Here is an 18,532-nt window from a genome sequence, read left to right on the forward strand (position 1 = left end):
AAATAAATAAATAAATAAATAAATAAATAAATAAATACATTTTTCCCACACTAGAAATTATTGCAACACGGCATAATGCAATTTTATTTCCCTAAGAGGTTCTCTTAGGGGAACAGGTTCTGTTCATTCCCGTCTTTTTCAAAAAATTCCGGAATAAGTTGCAGTTAAATGTGTAGTTATCACATTCTCCCTTTTTTCCTACACCAAAAAATATTTCAACACTCAATCAATAAATAATAATTTAATAAATAAATAAATAAATAAATAAATAAATAAATAAATAAATAAATAAATAAATAAATAAATATAAATAAATAAATAAATAAATAAATAAATAAATAAATAAATAAATAAATAAGTAAATAAATAAATAAATAAATAAATAAATAAATAAATAAATAAATAAATGAATAAAATATGAATTAAAAAAAAATAAATGCACAAAAGTTTCTAGAAATATCTCATTGTGATATGTTTGAAATATCTCCTGGAAAGCAAGTCTGAATACACGGCCTATTCACCAAACAAAAACAATAGACCAAAAGCCATTTAATTTTCCATTATACCTCCTATTCAAACGCTTTAATGATTATGGTTATTTATAATTAATAAAGAGCCTCATTCAACTCCCCGCAAAACTCACATCCAACATTGAACCGATTAAACTTAATCCCTTTCGCGCTATTCATCCTTGTCCAATCAAAGGGACGTGCGCCGCGGTACGCCCTTTGACCCTAATTAAAAAGATCACGTGTCATCAATTTTATCCAATCGAATTGATTGGATTTAATGTCGGCTTCGTGAGAAAGCGATGCCGATTTCCGCTGAGTGCATATAAAACATATTTGCTTGTAATACTAGGCATCATTATAAACATTATAATTCACACAGACAGCCAAGGCGCCATTGACAACATTCGCAAACCATATCGAGACAACATCGCCCTGAACAAAGACATTCAAACAGACCTACAAAACAGTAACAAACACTTCATCATCAACTGGATCCCCAGTCACATTGGTATCCCTGGCAATGAAGACGCAGACGCCGCAGCAAAAGCCGGTACCGCCAAATCACAAACAGACTCCATCATACCACCAAGTCGCCGACAGGCAAGGTCCTCCATCCATGCCATTGCACACCAAAGATGGCAAGACCAAATACAATCATCTCAGTCAACGGCTGTCCACTGGAGATTTTCACTGCCAAATACAACAGGTGCCGCGGCTGCCCTGAACACGCTACCCAGACGAACACAAATTGCTATCAACTCACTGAGAGTTAAAGCCAATTCCAGCAGAATGGTCTTTGATAAGAACAAAACCTGCGCCTACTGCGATCAAGACATAACATGCCAATGCATTCACGATCTCACCGAATGTCCCAGAACAAGTAAACTTCGACAGAATCTCCTTGAACACTTAAAACCAGCAAACCATGTCTCAGATAAACAACATCTAGCAATCAACATACTAAGTTCACAAACCCTAAGACAATATCAGGAACTAAAAAACTACTCCATTTACAAACCACGTCCACAACAGTAAATTAATATAATTAAAATTTAGCAATCCAGGGGTCAAGCAAAAGCAATGACCCAGCTCCGCATAAGGAGCAAACCAAACACACACACACATACTAGGCATCATTTGTCTTCCAAACTCATAACGTTACACATCGAATCATTGGCTTATCGTATTACTTCAGATAATTGTGACTTTGTTCTCGTTGGAGTTTACCGTAACTTTGCTATTCTTCTTGTCATCATGGAATATTACAATAGCCAGAAGAATTCTTCAGAAGCTGTCAGCCTTTGTCACAGGAAGCCATCGCCGTTCTCCATTGAAGCAATCTTGGGACTAAAGCAAGGTTAGTGTTTGCATCTTCATCTTATGTTTTATGCTGCAAAATTAAACGCCAGAGGCATACGGTATAATCGGGTATATTTCCTAGCACCGACGATCTCTCAAAGGCAAACTAGTATCGAAATGCAAACAATAATTTAGCCGCGTTTTGTGAAAACAAAAATCTTACTATCGTTTTCAATAAAATGCCTCAAAAAGTCTCTCGTAATACACGCACGTTGTCTTAACATGAGTGTTTTATATAATGGTGGAATTCAACAATTCAACTGAATTCAATTCATGTATTTTAGGCGTTTTCGTGATTACTACTAAATTGAATCATTGGTTATATACTCGTACTTTGTAATTTTTAAAACTTGGACGTCACGACTATACGCCAGCAGAAGTTGCAGATGATTTGGCGTGTTTTTTCTTAAATATATATTTTTTTCATTTTACCCTATAACGATCATGTGATGAGTTGTCATATTAAGTGTTTATAAATAATAATAGTAATGTTTTTGTTCAACATTTTTTATGTTATCTCTACCGATTTAAAGTCATAATGTACGATCTTATAATATGAAATGGTTAATTTTTTTCAAACTTGATTTTTTGGCATATTAGTAATGTTAACACATTTCCCAACTTGCACCTAAATGGAATGGAAGTGAATCGCAACCTTTGCCCGTTGATTCAAAAGTTCAAAATATACGTTTATTAGTTATTCATTTGATTAATTAGTTAATTAGTAAGTAGTTGTTAATTGAGTGTATTCTTTGTTTTTTTTTACATTCAGCTCCTCCGACTGCCGCTCCGATGACTTCGTTACCACAAGTTGAAGTTGCCGCCAAAGGTCAACCAGCATCTGATAATCGTCCTCGTCGCCGTCCTCGTACTGTCTACACCAGAAAGCAGATTGAGGTTTTAGAATCTGCCTTTGCTGACAACCAATATCCTGACATTTTTACAAGAGAAGATTTAGCCGAGGTACTGGACTTGACCGCGACTAAGGTTCTGGTAAGCGTCAAATCTTAATTTATCATTGTATTTTCCATAAAATTACACGTAGGGCCTATGTTTAGCGGATAAGTTACATCATATAAGAAAGTACTGAACATGTCAATATTAATAATTTGCCATAACATTTTTACAATATCACGAATTTCAAACAATCAAAGTTATTTGATATCAGAAAGACATTCCTTGTATTAATAATGCAATTTAAGTGTCTGATGTGCTCTTGCGTTTCACAAAAATACTGTGCAAGGGTGGGATACAGCGCCCTTAGTCATGTTAATATTATCCTTGCCTTAATGTTTAACCTGAATCTGAGAGAGTATTTAATTATAATTGTTAAATTAGACTCCCGTGACGTCTGTAAAACTTTAAACGTTTAAATGATGTATCATGTTTGTGTTTATTACAACAAAGTGTATAATTTTTGTTTTCTTTGTTCCCTTTTTGTTTTCACTATAGGTTTGGTTCCACAATCGTCGTGCCCGCCACCGTCGTGAAGCTAAACGCAACACTTCAACTTCCACAAGTGAGACGTCGTCACCATCATCAACTGAATCCAAGCCTCATCAGATGGAATCCACGCCTACTTCACCCGAGACTTCCCATCGTCTTTCTCCCGAGACAGCGGTCATGACGTCCCAGCGTTACACACAAGCTTGTTGTTCACAACCACCTATCATCTGTAGATCTGCATCATGTTCATCGTGCCCACCTTCATCACAGTCAAGCTACCCCGTGAACTTGCCAAGCTATGGACATAATGAACTTTCTCAACAGTATTATGGTGGAGCTTTCACATATGCCTACTACCCTCATCAGTATGCCTACTACTACCGTCCTAGTGCCTACCCTACTTCGTCTTCTGATTACCAAGGAAACCCCGTGTGCAGCGTGCCGAAGTTTCTGCCTGCTAATGGAACCAGTCGTCAGTGAATGAAATGAACATTAATTTGTTTGATTGTAGTGTCTCAATGAATGTGAACGTTTAACTATAAATAAGATTATCAAAACAACTCCGATGTTCTTAATATCAATGGGATAAATTCTACATTCTGTATATTAATGCATTATGCTGTATTCTTTGCCACGTGACAATATTATTAGTATTTCCAATGAATTCACTAAAATAACTGCATGACTTGTATGGAATAACGATACATCTGTTTTTAAATTACATCAATTACAATTGAAGAAGGGCGCAACGCTTAATATTTTTGATTGGTTATTTCATATTTTCCAAATTTTTATAGTATTATTAATAATAGTTGACTGTTATTCCTTATTATGTGGTAAAAATTTGTAAGACCATAATAATTATGTTCCCAAAAATGAATATCCATAAGCTAAATACTTAAAAAGGTACACGCGCAATTACATTTACTCTCATAATTTATTTGCTTTGAAATGATTATGATATGATAAGCTAACAAAATCTAAAAATAATCTTGTTCATTTTTTTGGCTTGGTCACAGCTTATTTTCGCTATAATACGGTATTGTAGTATCATCAAACAGCAAACACTAAACGTTATCGTAAAAGTTTGCCAGAAATTTTTATATGGGGTGTTTTTTATGCAAACCGTTTCACAACGTCCTCGTGTTCTTTGCATAACTCGGCATTTAAATGTTATTAAAATGCTTTGACCAAAACCAATACATGTTTACGTTTTAAAACATTTCTATGTTTTGCTCTGTACATGGTTTGAATATTATGAAAGCGCTTCAAAGCGTTACACATTGGTTTTCAAGGATTTTCAAAAACTAAAAAAAAACCTTTGCAATGTTTGTATTTTGATATCTGTGTACATTTTGTAAATTATATTAATTTTATGTATTAAATATATTTTATATAAACTTATATGCGTTTGATTGTTTTATATTTTACTTAAGAAGATTTTCAATTTCTGTTCACTGCTGGTGATGAAGTTTTGTCGGCAGGGCTTCGGTAAGGGCACACACTTCTAAACATGCTAAATATATCGCCCATTAGCCTTTTCGAGATAGGGCGGACACAATAGGATGGCGCTGCACGGTGTGGGTAAAGTCTTTTGAATTTGCCGGGTTTTGAAGACTGTCCTCCTTTTGTGTACGCCATACTTCGCAAAGGCTAATTGAAATGTACGTAAAAATACCCGTTTTCTTCGCTCGTTTTGAGGACTACTGGGCAATATTTGGAATATTTTATAATAACCAGTCGATTGCAAATCGATAAAAATTAAACATGTGTTCCAATGTATGGGTGGTTCTTGCAAACAGCGCCCACCTGCTCTCTAGAATTTTTGAATTCGCGGATATTTATTCTTGATATTTGTAAATATACTTTTTTGGCGATTCAAATTCATATATAGGCCTTACACTTATTAGTACCTCAAGTACTTAGTTTGACTACGAGTCCAAAGAATAGCCCAAAAGATCTCAAAAAGTGTTTGAAACTTATTAGGATGTATCAATGGCGCATTGATTTAGTGATGTGGGGGGGTAGCGTGATGCCACACTCAATTAGATAGATAAATGAAAATTAATTAAATAACTAAATAAATAACTAAATAAATAAATAAATAAATAAATAAATAAATAAATAAATAAATAAATAAATAAATAAATAAATAAATAAATAAATAAATAAATAAATAAATAAATAAATAAATAAATAAATTTATAAGTTATTTATGCTACGCACAGTCAGGGTACACACCACCAATTCATCGTCCCATTGAAATACACGGGAAAAGACGCCTTTTCTTTGCGCGATTTTAGATATTTTCGGTAACAAATTGACTATAAAGCTACATTGATCTGCTATCCACTGAAGATAGCTATATTGATCTGCTATCTACTGGCGATAGTTTGCGCCCTATATTGATCTGCTATCTACAGAGGATAGCTGTACTGATCTGCTATCTACTGGAGATAGCTATAGTGATCTGCTATCTACTGAAGATAGCTTTTTCATCTGCAATCTACTGAAGATAGATATATATTAACATGCTATCAACTGAAGATAGCTATCTACAAAAAAACGTAAAAAGGGCCAAAATTTAAAAATCTTTCCTGTGTGGCTTTTCACCCTTTTTTAAACTTGGTCCCATTCAGTATAGTAGTAATTTCTACAATTAGGTTTAAGACTGTTCAAAAGCATAGGCTATGTATTATCAAAATCATTTGAAGGTTTATGTGTTATTATATTGCGTGTTCATAGAGAGTAGTAGAGTATTATATATACTTAGCAAATTGACTGTCTGTCAACTTGCATATAGGCCCCACATCTGTACATGAGGCGCAGAATCGCACAAGACGATGAAGAATTTAACAAAGTTAGTATTTGCTACTTTTGCTTCAATCAAAATACATTATAACGTCTTTACGGAAAAACTTCAATCACGCACGAACATTAATTCATTTACTCTACAAAATGAACAATGACAACTAAGAAAACAAACAAGTAGCCTAAAGATGACTTCATATGGGTCTTTAGAAACTTTCATAAATGGGACCAAGTTTAAAAAAGGGTGAAAAGCCACACAGGAAAGATTTTTTAAACTTTGGCCCTTTTTACGTTTTGAAACGTTTTTGGTCCGATATTAATTCTTTTTTTGAGGTAAAAAAATATTGCGCCCTGCGGGGCAAACTAGTTGGATATCCATATTTCGGGATGAGTGGTTTGAAGCCTCGGGGGGCAAACTAGTTGGATATCCATATTTCGCGGTTTGTGGTTCTTTTTAGCCCTGCGGGGCAAACTAGTTCGATATCCTCATTTCGCGGTTAGTGGTTTTGACGACCCGTAACCACCCCAATCAGCTGCATGGGGTAAGAATTATTAAAAAAATTAATAGCTGAACCCAATAGTTCCGCGAGGGACTGGAAACGACATATTGATGACTATATATAGAGTGTATTCAATAAACCCAAGCAGAACGAGAGCTGCTAAGTAACCGTTATCCATAACCATAAACACATGCATGATCAGACAACGAGTGTTCAATTTCCTCATAGCTTCCCACGTTGTACACACGTCATTCGAATTTGTCGGTGTTGGTTTGTTAGCCCTCCAAGCTATAACATCGTTCACTTTTTGTTGAACTTTGTATGTGGGCCTCACTGTAATAACATAAAGACCTAATAACAGCCTAATTCGGCCCTGATTTGGTAAAATGATCTAACTTGAAATTAAAATCGCTGTTTCGAGAAAAAGAGCTTTAAAGTTTGAACACTTGACGTTTTTCTTTTTGAATAAAATAAATGATTAAACAGATCTAATGTCTTAGAAAATACCGTATATAAATCTCATTATTTGGTGCAGAAAAAAATAAGAGTCCCACGTAACATCGCATGGTAAAAAGTGAAAAGTAATTGAACAAAATGGTGTTGTTCAACGATGTTTTAATATAAAATTATACACTGACTTTCGTACAAAAGTACTTTATCAAAGTGAGCAACGCAACCGTGACACTCCCATCACGCGCCACTAAAACGAGATTCCCCATATTCCGTCTGATCTTAAAGTCACTGGCCTTCTCCAAACCTCAGGTTCAGATCACTAGCGTTGGTTGAAGGAACAACATACAATCAATCAATCAATTTATTTCATCCATACTATATACCATTACGGCACCCTTGCTGGCCCTGATAGCATCGGACTTAATGTCCAATTTTCTGCATTCAAACTTTAATTTCCTTTTGGTCACGCCCTGCCCATTTGGTAGATCTTCATTCTCTCCATTATCATAGCAGGGTTTTTTTGTATTAATTTCTTTCTCTCTTTCTTTCTTTCTCTCTTTCTTTCTCCCCTTCTTTCTTTCTCTCTTTCTTTCTTACCTCCTTTCTTTCGTTTTTCTTTCTTTCAATCATAGGCCTACTTTCATTATTCCTTTCCTTTTTAGTTCTTTTTCTTTTCTTTATTTCTTTCTTCTCTTTTCATTTTCCTTCCTTGCTTCTTTCCTTTCTTTCATTCTTTCTTTCTTCCTTCCTTTCTTTCTCTCCTTCTTTCTTTCTTTCTTTCTTTTTTCTTTCTTTCTTTCTTTCTTTCTTATTTTCTTTCTTTCTTTCATAGGCCTACTTTCATTCTTTCCTTTGCTTTTTCCTTTCTTTATTTCTTTCTTCTCATTTCTTTTTCCTTCCTTTCTTTCTTTCCTCCTTTCTTTTTTTCTTTCTTTCTATTTTCTCTTTCTTGTTCATTCTTTACTTTCTTCCTTTATTTTCATCAGTCTCTCTTCCTCTTTCTTTGCATTTCATTTAATATCTAGAGTTTGTCTGCGACTGCTTTCGCTCGCGCTGCTTTAATTTGCGTGTTGCGCCATTTCTAGTACGCACCTTTTAACATCGGGTTTCTCATTTTTATTTCCGCGCTCGCAGACATTCTCTATTTTGTTCACTTTGATAAAGTACTTTTGTACGAAACGTCAGTGTATAATTTTATATTAAAACATCGTTGAACAACACCACTTTGTTCAATTACTTTTCATTATTTGGTGGCATGGTGGTGATTTGAGGATGTCACCAATGAAAAGAGCGGCCTCACATTACCCATGATATGGATTTATCTCAAAATGTCCAAATTTCAAGTTATTGTCAATTCATTTTAAGCCAGTGGTAACCAGTATTTCAAAAAAGGGTGTAGCTTTGAATTGATGTGATGGGATTCAATTTTATTCAATATCTATGCCAACCAACAGATCGTTCTACGGTTTCACGATTTAAATTACCCTAGATTGCCGAGAAGGATTGATGCAAACATCATGCATGTGAAATGTTCCAAAGGTTAATGAACGAGAATGAGAACTTTATCATGTTTGTCTCCCTATGCATGAGTGCGTATATTTATGGCCTTTACAATATTTCCTTATGTTCTTGTTAGGTATGGGGTATTATTAAAATTTAAAAAAAGTTATATTAAATGAAATCCTGGCATAAATAAATCGTCTTCATTCAATTGTGCTCTCTCTCTCTCTCTCTCTCTCTAAAGCAAGTAGAAATAGCTTGTACACTTTCAACATGGGAACACGTTTTGACGTATCTATAATTGGTAAAAGGATGTAGCTCAGCGGCCAGTCAACAAAAAGAAAATGTCTATAGTAGGCCCTTAGCTGGCCCTATACGTGAAACAAGATTTTCTCTCTGAATTGGCCGTATTTTACGTGTAAGAAAACTAATCGCATTATCGTGTTCACTTAAAAATTTAAAAATTAAATGGGCACTTCTGGGTTGGGTATCTATAGATTCTATAGCATTTAAGTATGATATATTTTCGATGGTAAATATATTTCACTTTCAAAGTTTGTAGTTTTCATAGTTGCAATTTCTGAATATGATATAAAAAGCGGTAATAAGTCTATAAATGTAAGAGTATCGGATCATTTTGAATGTTAATAAATGCGAAACGCCGTCGGTAGACACCAGTAATATCAGGGATTGCCGCGATTCTTGCAGTAGCTTTTATGAATAGAATACAATAGTGGATACAATAGCGGATACAATAGCGGAACAATAGAGCTCTCTTACGGGCAAATAAACCTCGTCGCGTTTTGCTAAATTTCACTTCTTCTTTTTCATGAACTAACCGTTATTTTTTAAACTTGTGGCAAAACATCTACCGATGTTTTAATATTAATCTAATATCTACTGAAAATAGCTATATTTGCTTACTACTGAAGAAAGCTATATTAATCTGAAGATATGCTGCTATCTACGGAATATAGCTATATTGATCTGCTATCTACTGTCGATAGTTAGGCTCTATATTGATCTGCTATCTACTGGAGATAGCTACATAGATCTGCTATCTACTGAAGATAGCTATATCGATCTGCTATCTACTGTCGATAATTATATTGATCTGCTATCTATATTGATCTGCTATCTAGAGAAGATAGATATATTGATCTGCTATCTACTGACGATAGTTATATTGATCTGCTATCTACTGGAGATATAATTCAACTTTACTTTTTTTTTTTGCTTTACATTAATGTTTGGTATCTTATCCGTGGTCATGGTACGTAATTTAAGCAAAAAACGACCCGTGTCTCCCATTTCTTGAGCTATTTCGCTAAAACACGTTTGCCGGCTAAAATTTCAACATTGTGTTACGTACCCGTGCTCACCAACCCGAATAAATTTTCTATCGAACACGAAGGTCACGAAGTTGCCGTTGTACTGAATTGGCCAGGCGGCGAGTGGCATGAAACCGCACGGCCGTATTGCATTTTCCATATACTCGGTTAATTTTGTTATCATTATCGAACCCCAACGGTTTTAGCTTGTATTTATATTATTTATTAACATAGGCCTATTTGTTTGAGATATTTCAAGCGTTTTAAAATTTCAAAATAATCCCATTATTATTACACGGTTGACGATGAAAATGTACTGAATTTAGAGAATGCACGGCGACCACCACCTGGAATTGGCATCGCTTTCTTAGACTCGATCCTCCAGTCCTCGAATACTCACGCACGGCCGCTCCACTGTGCTGTATTGAGGACTGGAGCAAACAACGTTCTAAAACAGGAGCAGTGAAATATGAATATTTAGTAGATTTTGATTACGTCATTGCTTGCGGAGACGCGGAATCACAAACCTGATAAACACTTCAGAGCCCTGATCCGACGCTTAACCAGTACCCGGCAGTTTATTTTTAAGTCGGGGGGTGATCTCTGAACCACTTTGTGGGGTATTTTTTCAAAACTTGTGGAAATAGTTGTAGTGGCATTGTATTAGTGGGAAAATGCCTTTTGTTTCATCCGATTCGGTTATTTTACCCCCTGGACATGGGGTCTGAAGATATCGAGCTTTTTTGCATGTTTCAGCATAGGCCATATATGGCCAATTACAATAAGGTTAAGCATATTATTTCCATGTTATTTTTGTAACATCACTTGTCATTAAATCTTTTACAAAATGGTATCAATGTATATCGGAAAGTATTTTCATGCTTTTGATATCAAGATCAGAAAGATCCAACACCCCACTTGACATCACAGTGACGTCATAATATACATGTAGATGTCATATTTGTGGGTTGCACCAATACGCATGCAAGGTGGTACGCAATGCTTTTTTTCCACCACACAAAATAAAGGGTGGTGCAATATGTATTGTATGTGTACCCCAGGGTCAATTGTGTGTGTGTGTGTGGGGGGGGTGGCAATTATTTATTTTAAGGGAGTTTTTGGCAGGCCAAAAAAATAGGGAGCATTTTTGGCAGGTTGAATGGGGGTACCCGGGACAAGCGATTTTTGGCAGGTCGAAGAAAGAAGGGGAGGGGCAAGCGATTTTGGCACAGACCTATTGGGCACCTATTCTATATTTTGTTCTAAAAGGTGTAGGAAAAATGTTCAAATATGCAACATGTCCTGCTCACTGTGCTCGCATTATATGATAAGACAATCTACGGTTTTAAACTTGGGTTCCCCAAAATCATGTATGTGTAAGGGGGGGTAAAAAATCTTTTGTTTTGGGCATGTTAAAGGGGGGCAAAGTTTTTTGGCACGTCAAAAGGTGGGCAAAGTTTTTTGGGCACAGCCAAAGGGGGTGGGGGTGGGCAAGCGATTTTTGGCAGACCATTTTGGGAATTGACACCACCCCTTATAAGGAATATACTCTTAATTTCGGTGTCTTGGATCACGTATCTAACATAAATAATGTGCCCGAATTTGTGTAGGTGTAAAATGTATAGATTTGAATTGGGTATTTTATGTTCCATATTTGAAACAAACAATCTTAATTGCAGTATTTTGAGCCCAAGAACCAAAACTGGGTGCTATACTGTGACAACATTGGGCTACAAATATAAAAGTTTCAAAGATCGGCTTTAATTGCATTCATGACTTTCTATCTTGTGATGGCCTTCAAGAGATGTGGCTATTTTCAGAAAAAGAGATGGGGTTGTTTATTATGCTTGAAGAATTTAGGCAAATATGAATAAGTGGCGGATGTATGATTTGCGGGATGATTTGTTTATGGATGACACTTGCTGTAATCAAGGAAATAATGCAAATTAATGACTCCATTCCAGTCTAGATTGACACCTGGCAAAATCAAATTGACTACATTTTGATGAAAATAGGAAAAAAATTTGACTTCATATGTGGCAAAAATTTCTTCCAATCAACAAAAAAGAAATGAAATGACCCCAAGAGGTCAAAGTTCCATTGATTTTAGTAGTCAGTAGTATTATACATCCATCTACTTTACCAGGTGTTCAAAAGCAAAAGATGTACATAGGCCTACAGGTGGAGAATACCGGTGCTGAAGAGTGGCACAACATTTTTGATAATTGGTTGCGACGGTATAACCTTCATATGGAACATGGGGAAAGTCAAAGATAAATTTTTTAAAAATGGCTGAAAATAACTGAACAATTTCCATGGAAATCTTCAAGGTACAATTGACCATCCCAGGTCACTGATCAACAATTTTACAGATTTTCATGATATTTCAGGGATATTTCATTCGTTTTCGACCTTATAGAGGGCCACCTTCGCGACCGGAGTAGAGTGGGTGGTTGCCCAGGCTGATGTACAAGTTGCATCTACCCCACCCCCACCCCCACCCCGGCTGGACATTTTTTGTTAACATTTTTTTTGTGCAAAATCATGACATATTTCCCCACTACCAATGAGTAGGCCTACCTACACTGATTTTCTCCAATTGGGAAATGTTTAATAATACTCTTGTGGAAGGGGTTGGATTAGGGAGTCAAAATGTTTCCCGCCGCATTCCAGCTAAACTTTATAATTAAGAGATTAAAATTCAGAATCCAACCAACCCCTACCATGAAAATATTTCTGAATATTCCATCAGTAACATCAGTGGTTCTTGTTATTCATTAGTCTGAGAGCACTGAAGACAATTATCATCAGTTAAATCACATACTTTATAGGGGGAGCTTCAAAACACATCCGCCGGTTGCTCGCCAGTTCCGCCCGGTTCTACCCGGTTAGATCCGGTTTGCATTGTTCTAAACAATATGGAATGTGGTTCAATTGCCACTAACTGCCGGTCACCCAGCGGTTGAGTTTTGAAGCCACCCATAAACTTTAATTAGCTATTAAACATGTAGGCCTATAAGCCTAACAATACTGTACATTACAATGCACTAAAATGGGCAAAAACGGGAAAACTTCAGAAGCCATGTCCAGGGGGTAAAATGCCCGAATTGAACGATATAAAGGCCATTTTCCCACTCACACCAAATCACTACAATGATTTTCACAAGTATTTTAAAACTTTGGTTCGAGATCACCCCCCTATTTTAAGTTCCCTGTCATGCCTGTATGTAGCGTACAAACAAATTAACAACCAGCTTCAAAATCAGCTAAGGGACGCACCATTTGATACTCATGGGGGGGAGTAGGAAGTTTTTCCAACAAAAAAAAACTTCCCCCACTACATGAGCAAAAAAAAAAAAACTTTCCCCACCAACACAAAAAAAAAAAAAAAAAAAAAAACTTCCCCCACCTAACTGTGTATAAATGCATGAAATAAAAAATTTAAAAAAACTTGCCAGAAAAACTGGCAAAAAAAAAAAACTTCGCCGCCTTTGGCGGCGAAAAAATTTTCTTCCCCCGACCCCAACTTCCTACCCCCCCCCCCCGAGTATCTAATGGTGCGTCCCTAAAATCCACTCGTCGCGTACGCATCTTCACTTTTTCATAAGCGGATCGAATCCCTCGTTTTAAACCTTCTATGCCGTCAATTTGGAGTTACCGTTGTTATCGCCATTACATATTTCTCAAATTTTCACTTTTTAATGAACTTTGCGATGATGTATTTGTCTTGAAAGTATTCATGGGAAACACTTTTATATTTGCAACACACTGAGACCATTTGCACCCCGTCAAGTCATAATAGTTGCCTTGATTTTGAGGAGGAAAGATCGTCGCCACTCACCACAGTCAGAGAAAATAAAGGTAGAGAAGCGACACTCCGTACAATTAACGTGCAGACGGCCTATACCGATGTGAGGACAGAAAATGTGACTCTCCTGCTAGTCTCGGGCGCGGGCCAGACTGTATGCGGTATGAACAAAAACATAATTAACTGGTTGTGTAGGAGACTAGCAGGAGAGTCACATTTTTCTGTCCTCTGCTGTCCTCCGGAGTGTCGCGGTCCTGCCACAGTGATGACATGCATTCACACCGTACAAACTACAGTACCGACTGCCTCGGATTTTAATACGGTAAGCATGGTATTCGTGTCATTGAAACATACATGATTACTTCATTTTGTACAGGCCATATCTTTTACGGGGTAAGAACAGTGTCAAGACTCATGATTGACTGAATTTCAACGCAACACGATAGCATGATTGATAGTATTCGGAGGCTAGGCATGCTAGGCTAGACTCCTTAGACTAGGCCTACCACGGTGCAATAAAATAAATATATTAAAGTTTGTTCGGTTTATAGGCCTATAAGGCGGAAAAAATAACACCATGTAATAATATAGAATGGCTTGTACGGCGGCTGGGCGCAATGTTTACGCTAGTTGTGCATTACGTAATGATCGGTGCACGCCAGGGCTGTCAACGAGACTCCCAGCCAGTGCGTGAGAGTTGACAGCCTGTACATGGTGCACGCTTGAATTTACGCAATCGTGAGAAGGACTTTGATGCGCGCAGTAACAAAAGCCGAATAATTTCCGCCAAATAAAAACCGAACAGTGCGCGAATCAATATTGATTCTTGCAGAATAAATTTGCGGGAATCATTTGATTCTCGCAAATCATCTTCTGTGTAAACTACAAACGTTTGCAAGAATCAACTTTGAATCACGCAAATCTGTTTACGAGAATCTTTGCGAAATATTCTGACCCTGAAACAGGGAGGAAATTTTCTTATTAAAGGTTGCTCAATTTTAAAATCTTATTTTTTGAATTTTCACAACTAGGTTGTAATCAGTGATGTCAACTTGAAGTGAACTGGACAGTTACAGCAACTGCATTCTGGAGATGTTCATTGTGACTCAACTGTGAATCATCAAAAATCTCGTACGTACAATGAGTTTAATAAATTTTTATTGTTTTTATATGAAGGATTATGCCGTAAGGTCTAAGGCAAATGAATGTATGTTCCGGGCAGGCCTCAAAATACTTTTTTGAATAGCTATTTTGACAGATTCCGGGACAGATTCAATCAAAATAGCCCTCATGTGTGTATTTTGCCATTGACAATTTTTTTCCATGGGGGCTATTTTGGGAGAATAGGAAGAGAATTGCCTTTTTCCCCGTGAATTTTGACCCTGGTATCGAAGGACCAGAATACTTAGTCATCATCTAGGTCAAGTCACCCCTACTTGCAGCTGAATTGCACTTACTCTCTGTAAAATTATATACCAAATTATTCTTATTATAATTCAATCAAATGTCATTCCTCGTCAAGTGTTGACAAAGGCAACAGTGTTTGCTGAAACGTTTACAAGTAAGTGCATTATTCATAATTGGATCACATACAATGAACATTGGTTACTGAATTTCAACATTTCAGGTAATTTTGTGCCCGGATAGCGGCGGGCACCCAGTGCATTTTTCGGGCGGGTAACCGGGTACCGGTACCCGAAATTGCAAAAAAAAGTTTTTTTTTTTAAGTTATTTAATTTTTCGGTTTTGTAGTGTCCTGGACCTATTATAGGCCTAAATGCTAGGATCATTCATGGTTGACCTAAAAAAAATTGCATGATGTTTATTGAATTTGAATGCATTTTGATATCATTCATAGAGTATGACATGAATACAAATTATCAATTTTCATATTAAAAACACAAACAATCATGCAATTTTTTTTTAGGTCAACCATGAATGATCCTAGCATTTAGGTCTAGGTCCTGGGACACTACAAAACCGGAAAAAATAATAATTTCGGGTGGGTACCCGCGAGCCCGCACAAATTCCCTGGCTTAATATGTACCGTATGCATAATTCAAAATCAAAATCAAATGAGAGCATTCAAATTTCATGGAATCATTTTAGCACTGTAATATCCCAGGTTGTTATGGAGCCCCAGAAATGGCATGGAAAGAAAAAAATAATCTCAGGAGATTCAGGGCCCTGACTTAGTAGCTTTAGGCCCCAGCTTAGTAACACAGGGCCCTGACTTAGTCATTTGGGGCCTGGAGATAGAAACTTAGGGCCCTGAAATAGTAACTAGGGCCCCAACTTAGTAATTTGTGCCCCCGACGTAGTAACTCAAGGCCCCAACTTAGTAAGTCGGGCCCCTAATTACTAAGTCGGGGTCCGAGCTACTAAGGCAGGGGCCCAAGTTACTATCTCGGGCCCAAGTTAATAAGTTGGGGCCTGAACTACTAAGTCTGGGGCCCAAGCTACTAAATCGGGCCCCAAGATATGTTTTCTTTCCATGCCACTTTGTGGGCTCGGTAGATTAATTATTCAATTTAATCTTGATAAGAAAAATGTATTAAATTAAAAATATTTTTAATTGATTTTTTTTTACAGATGAAATTTGAACTTGTACTGGAACTGAAAAGAACCACCTGCAGCAACAAGCTAAAACAAGAGAAGAGAATGAGATATGTATGTACCTAACTCGCTGAAAAGGTACCCGTCGGCCATCGCACATCCACATACACCTTCAACAAAGAAGAACCCCCACCACCGGACTTTACCACAGTGGAACTCATATAAATATGAAACACTGACCACAATCGCACCCTGGGCCACACGCCCACACCCTTACCCTGATCAACTTTACAAAATACTCCACACCCATACCTTGATAGACTATCATACATACATGTACATGTGCCTATAGTATGTGACTATAACTCTGTTACAGCTCTAGCAGAGATGGAAGTGTTGTTGGTCATGTATGAACTATGTATATGTACCTGTGAACTGGATAATGTTATTGGTAAATCAGCAGTGTTGGGCAATTTCATTAAAATGTGTTCATAAGGCAAAAAATGTTGTTTGCTTGTCCTCGTCTGATCGACCGTCTCATCCGACATCCGACCGACTGTAGATTTTTTTTTTGAAATTTTATTTTAATTTTTACAAAATAAAAATTATTTTTTTCCGGATTTGGAGTGTCCCTGGACATAGAGCCAAATGCTAGAATCATTCATGGTTGACTTTAAAAAATAATGTTTTGTGTCTTAAATATGTAAAGTTATAATTTGTATTCATGTCAATGATGTCATAGTTTATTAATGGTTTCAAAATGGATACAAATCCACTGCATTTTGGTATCAGTGTATATGTAAGTCCATATTTTTCTCATTGACCTTGTGAAATATTGGGGCTGAAAGATCATATTTTGTTTCGAATTTATATTTCTTAAAATTTTATGAATAGGTTAGGGGCTGTGCAATAATTATGAGCCCCCGGGGGGGTAAAGTTTCCGAACGGCTCGCCAAAAATCGCTTGCCCCCCCCCCCTCGGCCCGCCAAAAATGCTTTGCCCCCCCCCCTTGCGCATGCCAAATTTTTGGGATCCCAATTTACAAACCTTAAATGGTCTATATACCTGTTGCGAGTGCAGCGAGCAGGAAAATTTGCATATTTAAACGTTTCCGTACTGTTTTCCTAAGCCTTTTTAGAGCGTTTTATTAAAAAGGCGCCCCATGAATGTTTGCCAAAATTGCTTGCCCCCCTTTGGCTCACCAAAAATTTCTTGCCCCCCCCCCAATTTGACCCTCCCCCAGGGCTCATAATTATTGCACAGCCCCTTATTCTACCTCTGCTGAATTTTAAGAATGTGAAGTGTACATGTACATTGTACAATGCTTTGAATGTTGCTATTTCCTGTTTGACTACCTACATTGTACCACAATGTAATTTATAAGCTGGTTGCTTTATTATGATTCTTGTAAGGACAAACTATTCTTTGAAACAAACTATTAGTAGGGATGCCCACTCTCAATACAGTTTCCACTAGAACGATTTTTCATTTACTGTGTGCGTGCACTCACACACGTATTGTCTATGGAGAAACTGATCGATACAAGAAATCCCAGGCCTGTTAAATGGCGTACATAGGCTACTTGTTTTGATCCAAATGTAGGCCTATATCAGGGTGTTTCAAGAAATTCCTGATTCCACCAGAAAACATTAACCAAACTTTTTCCTGTTTGGTCAGTAAATAGAGAGGACCTTCCTACATGGAGAGATCAACTTTTTTTAATGAAAAATTTAACCAGATGAGAACTACAACAGGTTGAAGTGACACCATTCCGTGCATCAGGTGTTCAAACGCAATTATCTCCGAATGTGGAGTGAATCAGACAAGCAAACTTACATACTCATAAAATTTAACTATTTATGAAGACAAAATGTGTAGGATGTTAAGAAATTTAAGAATGTTTAAGCCTACCGCGGCCCATCTCAAATCATGCACTTCCCCGTGCACTTCTCACTACCATGTCCATTTCATAGGGAGTATAAAACCGGGGACCATCATGGCTTCCATGCACACACAGTGTATTGCTCAATGTAGTAAAGATAACCTTTGAGTTGGAGCAAATTTCTCAAAATTGGTAGTGATTAATGTTACCACACTTATGCCATGATGAAATATAATAATTTTTGAAGATAAAATGTGCTGACCTTAAAAGATTGAACAATGTTTAAGACTACCGCTTTTCATTTGAAATAATGCACTTATTGTTCATCTCCTCTATGGAGATATTTTCCATGCGGCCATCTATGATCATGCTTG

The 18,532-nt window shown here is 36.8% G+C and overlaps 1 protein-coding gene and 1 long non-coding RNA gene across 3 annotated transcripts in view; both read left to right on the top strand.

Annotated features, from left to right (window-relative positions):
• The window catches only part of LOC140136003 (uncharacterized), a 50,905-nt gene extending 46,245 nt beyond the window's left edge, over nt 1–4,660 (top strand). Inside the window, exons 1-3 of one of the 2 annotated variants that reach the window (XM_072157710.1) lie at nt 1,664–1,869; nt 2,644–2,864; nt 3,324–4,660. In XM_072157710.1, coding sequence (XP_072013811.1) covers nt 1,767–1,869; nt 2,644–2,864; nt 3,324–3,797 — 798 coding nt within the window. In that variant the 5' untranslated portion in view covers nt 1,664–1,766 and the 3' untranslated portion in view covers nt 3,798–4,660. Of the gene's footprint in view, nt 1–1,663; nt 1,870–2,643; nt 2,865–3,323 lie in introns of those variants that run through there. The other variant, XM_072157709.1, reaches the window with a different exon arrangement.
• Nucleotides 4,661–13,977: 9,317 nt separating this feature from the next.
• On the top strand, nt 13,978–16,600 carry LOC140136609 (uncharacterized). Its single transcript, XR_011856705.1, has 3 exons — nt 13,978–14,042; nt 14,752–14,851; nt 16,313–16,600. It is a non-coding gene; the product is annotated as an uncharacterized lncRNA (long non-coding RNA).
• Nucleotides 16,601–18,532: the final 1,932 nt, after the last annotated feature.

This window comes from Amphiura filiformis, chromosome 16 (genome assembly GCF_039555335.1).
Source record: "Amphiura filiformis chromosome 16, Afil_fr2py, whole genome shotgun sequence".
Classification (NCBI taxonomy): Eukaryota; Metazoa; Echinodermata; class Ophiuroidea; order Amphilepidida; family Amphiuridae; genus Amphiura; species Amphiura filiformis.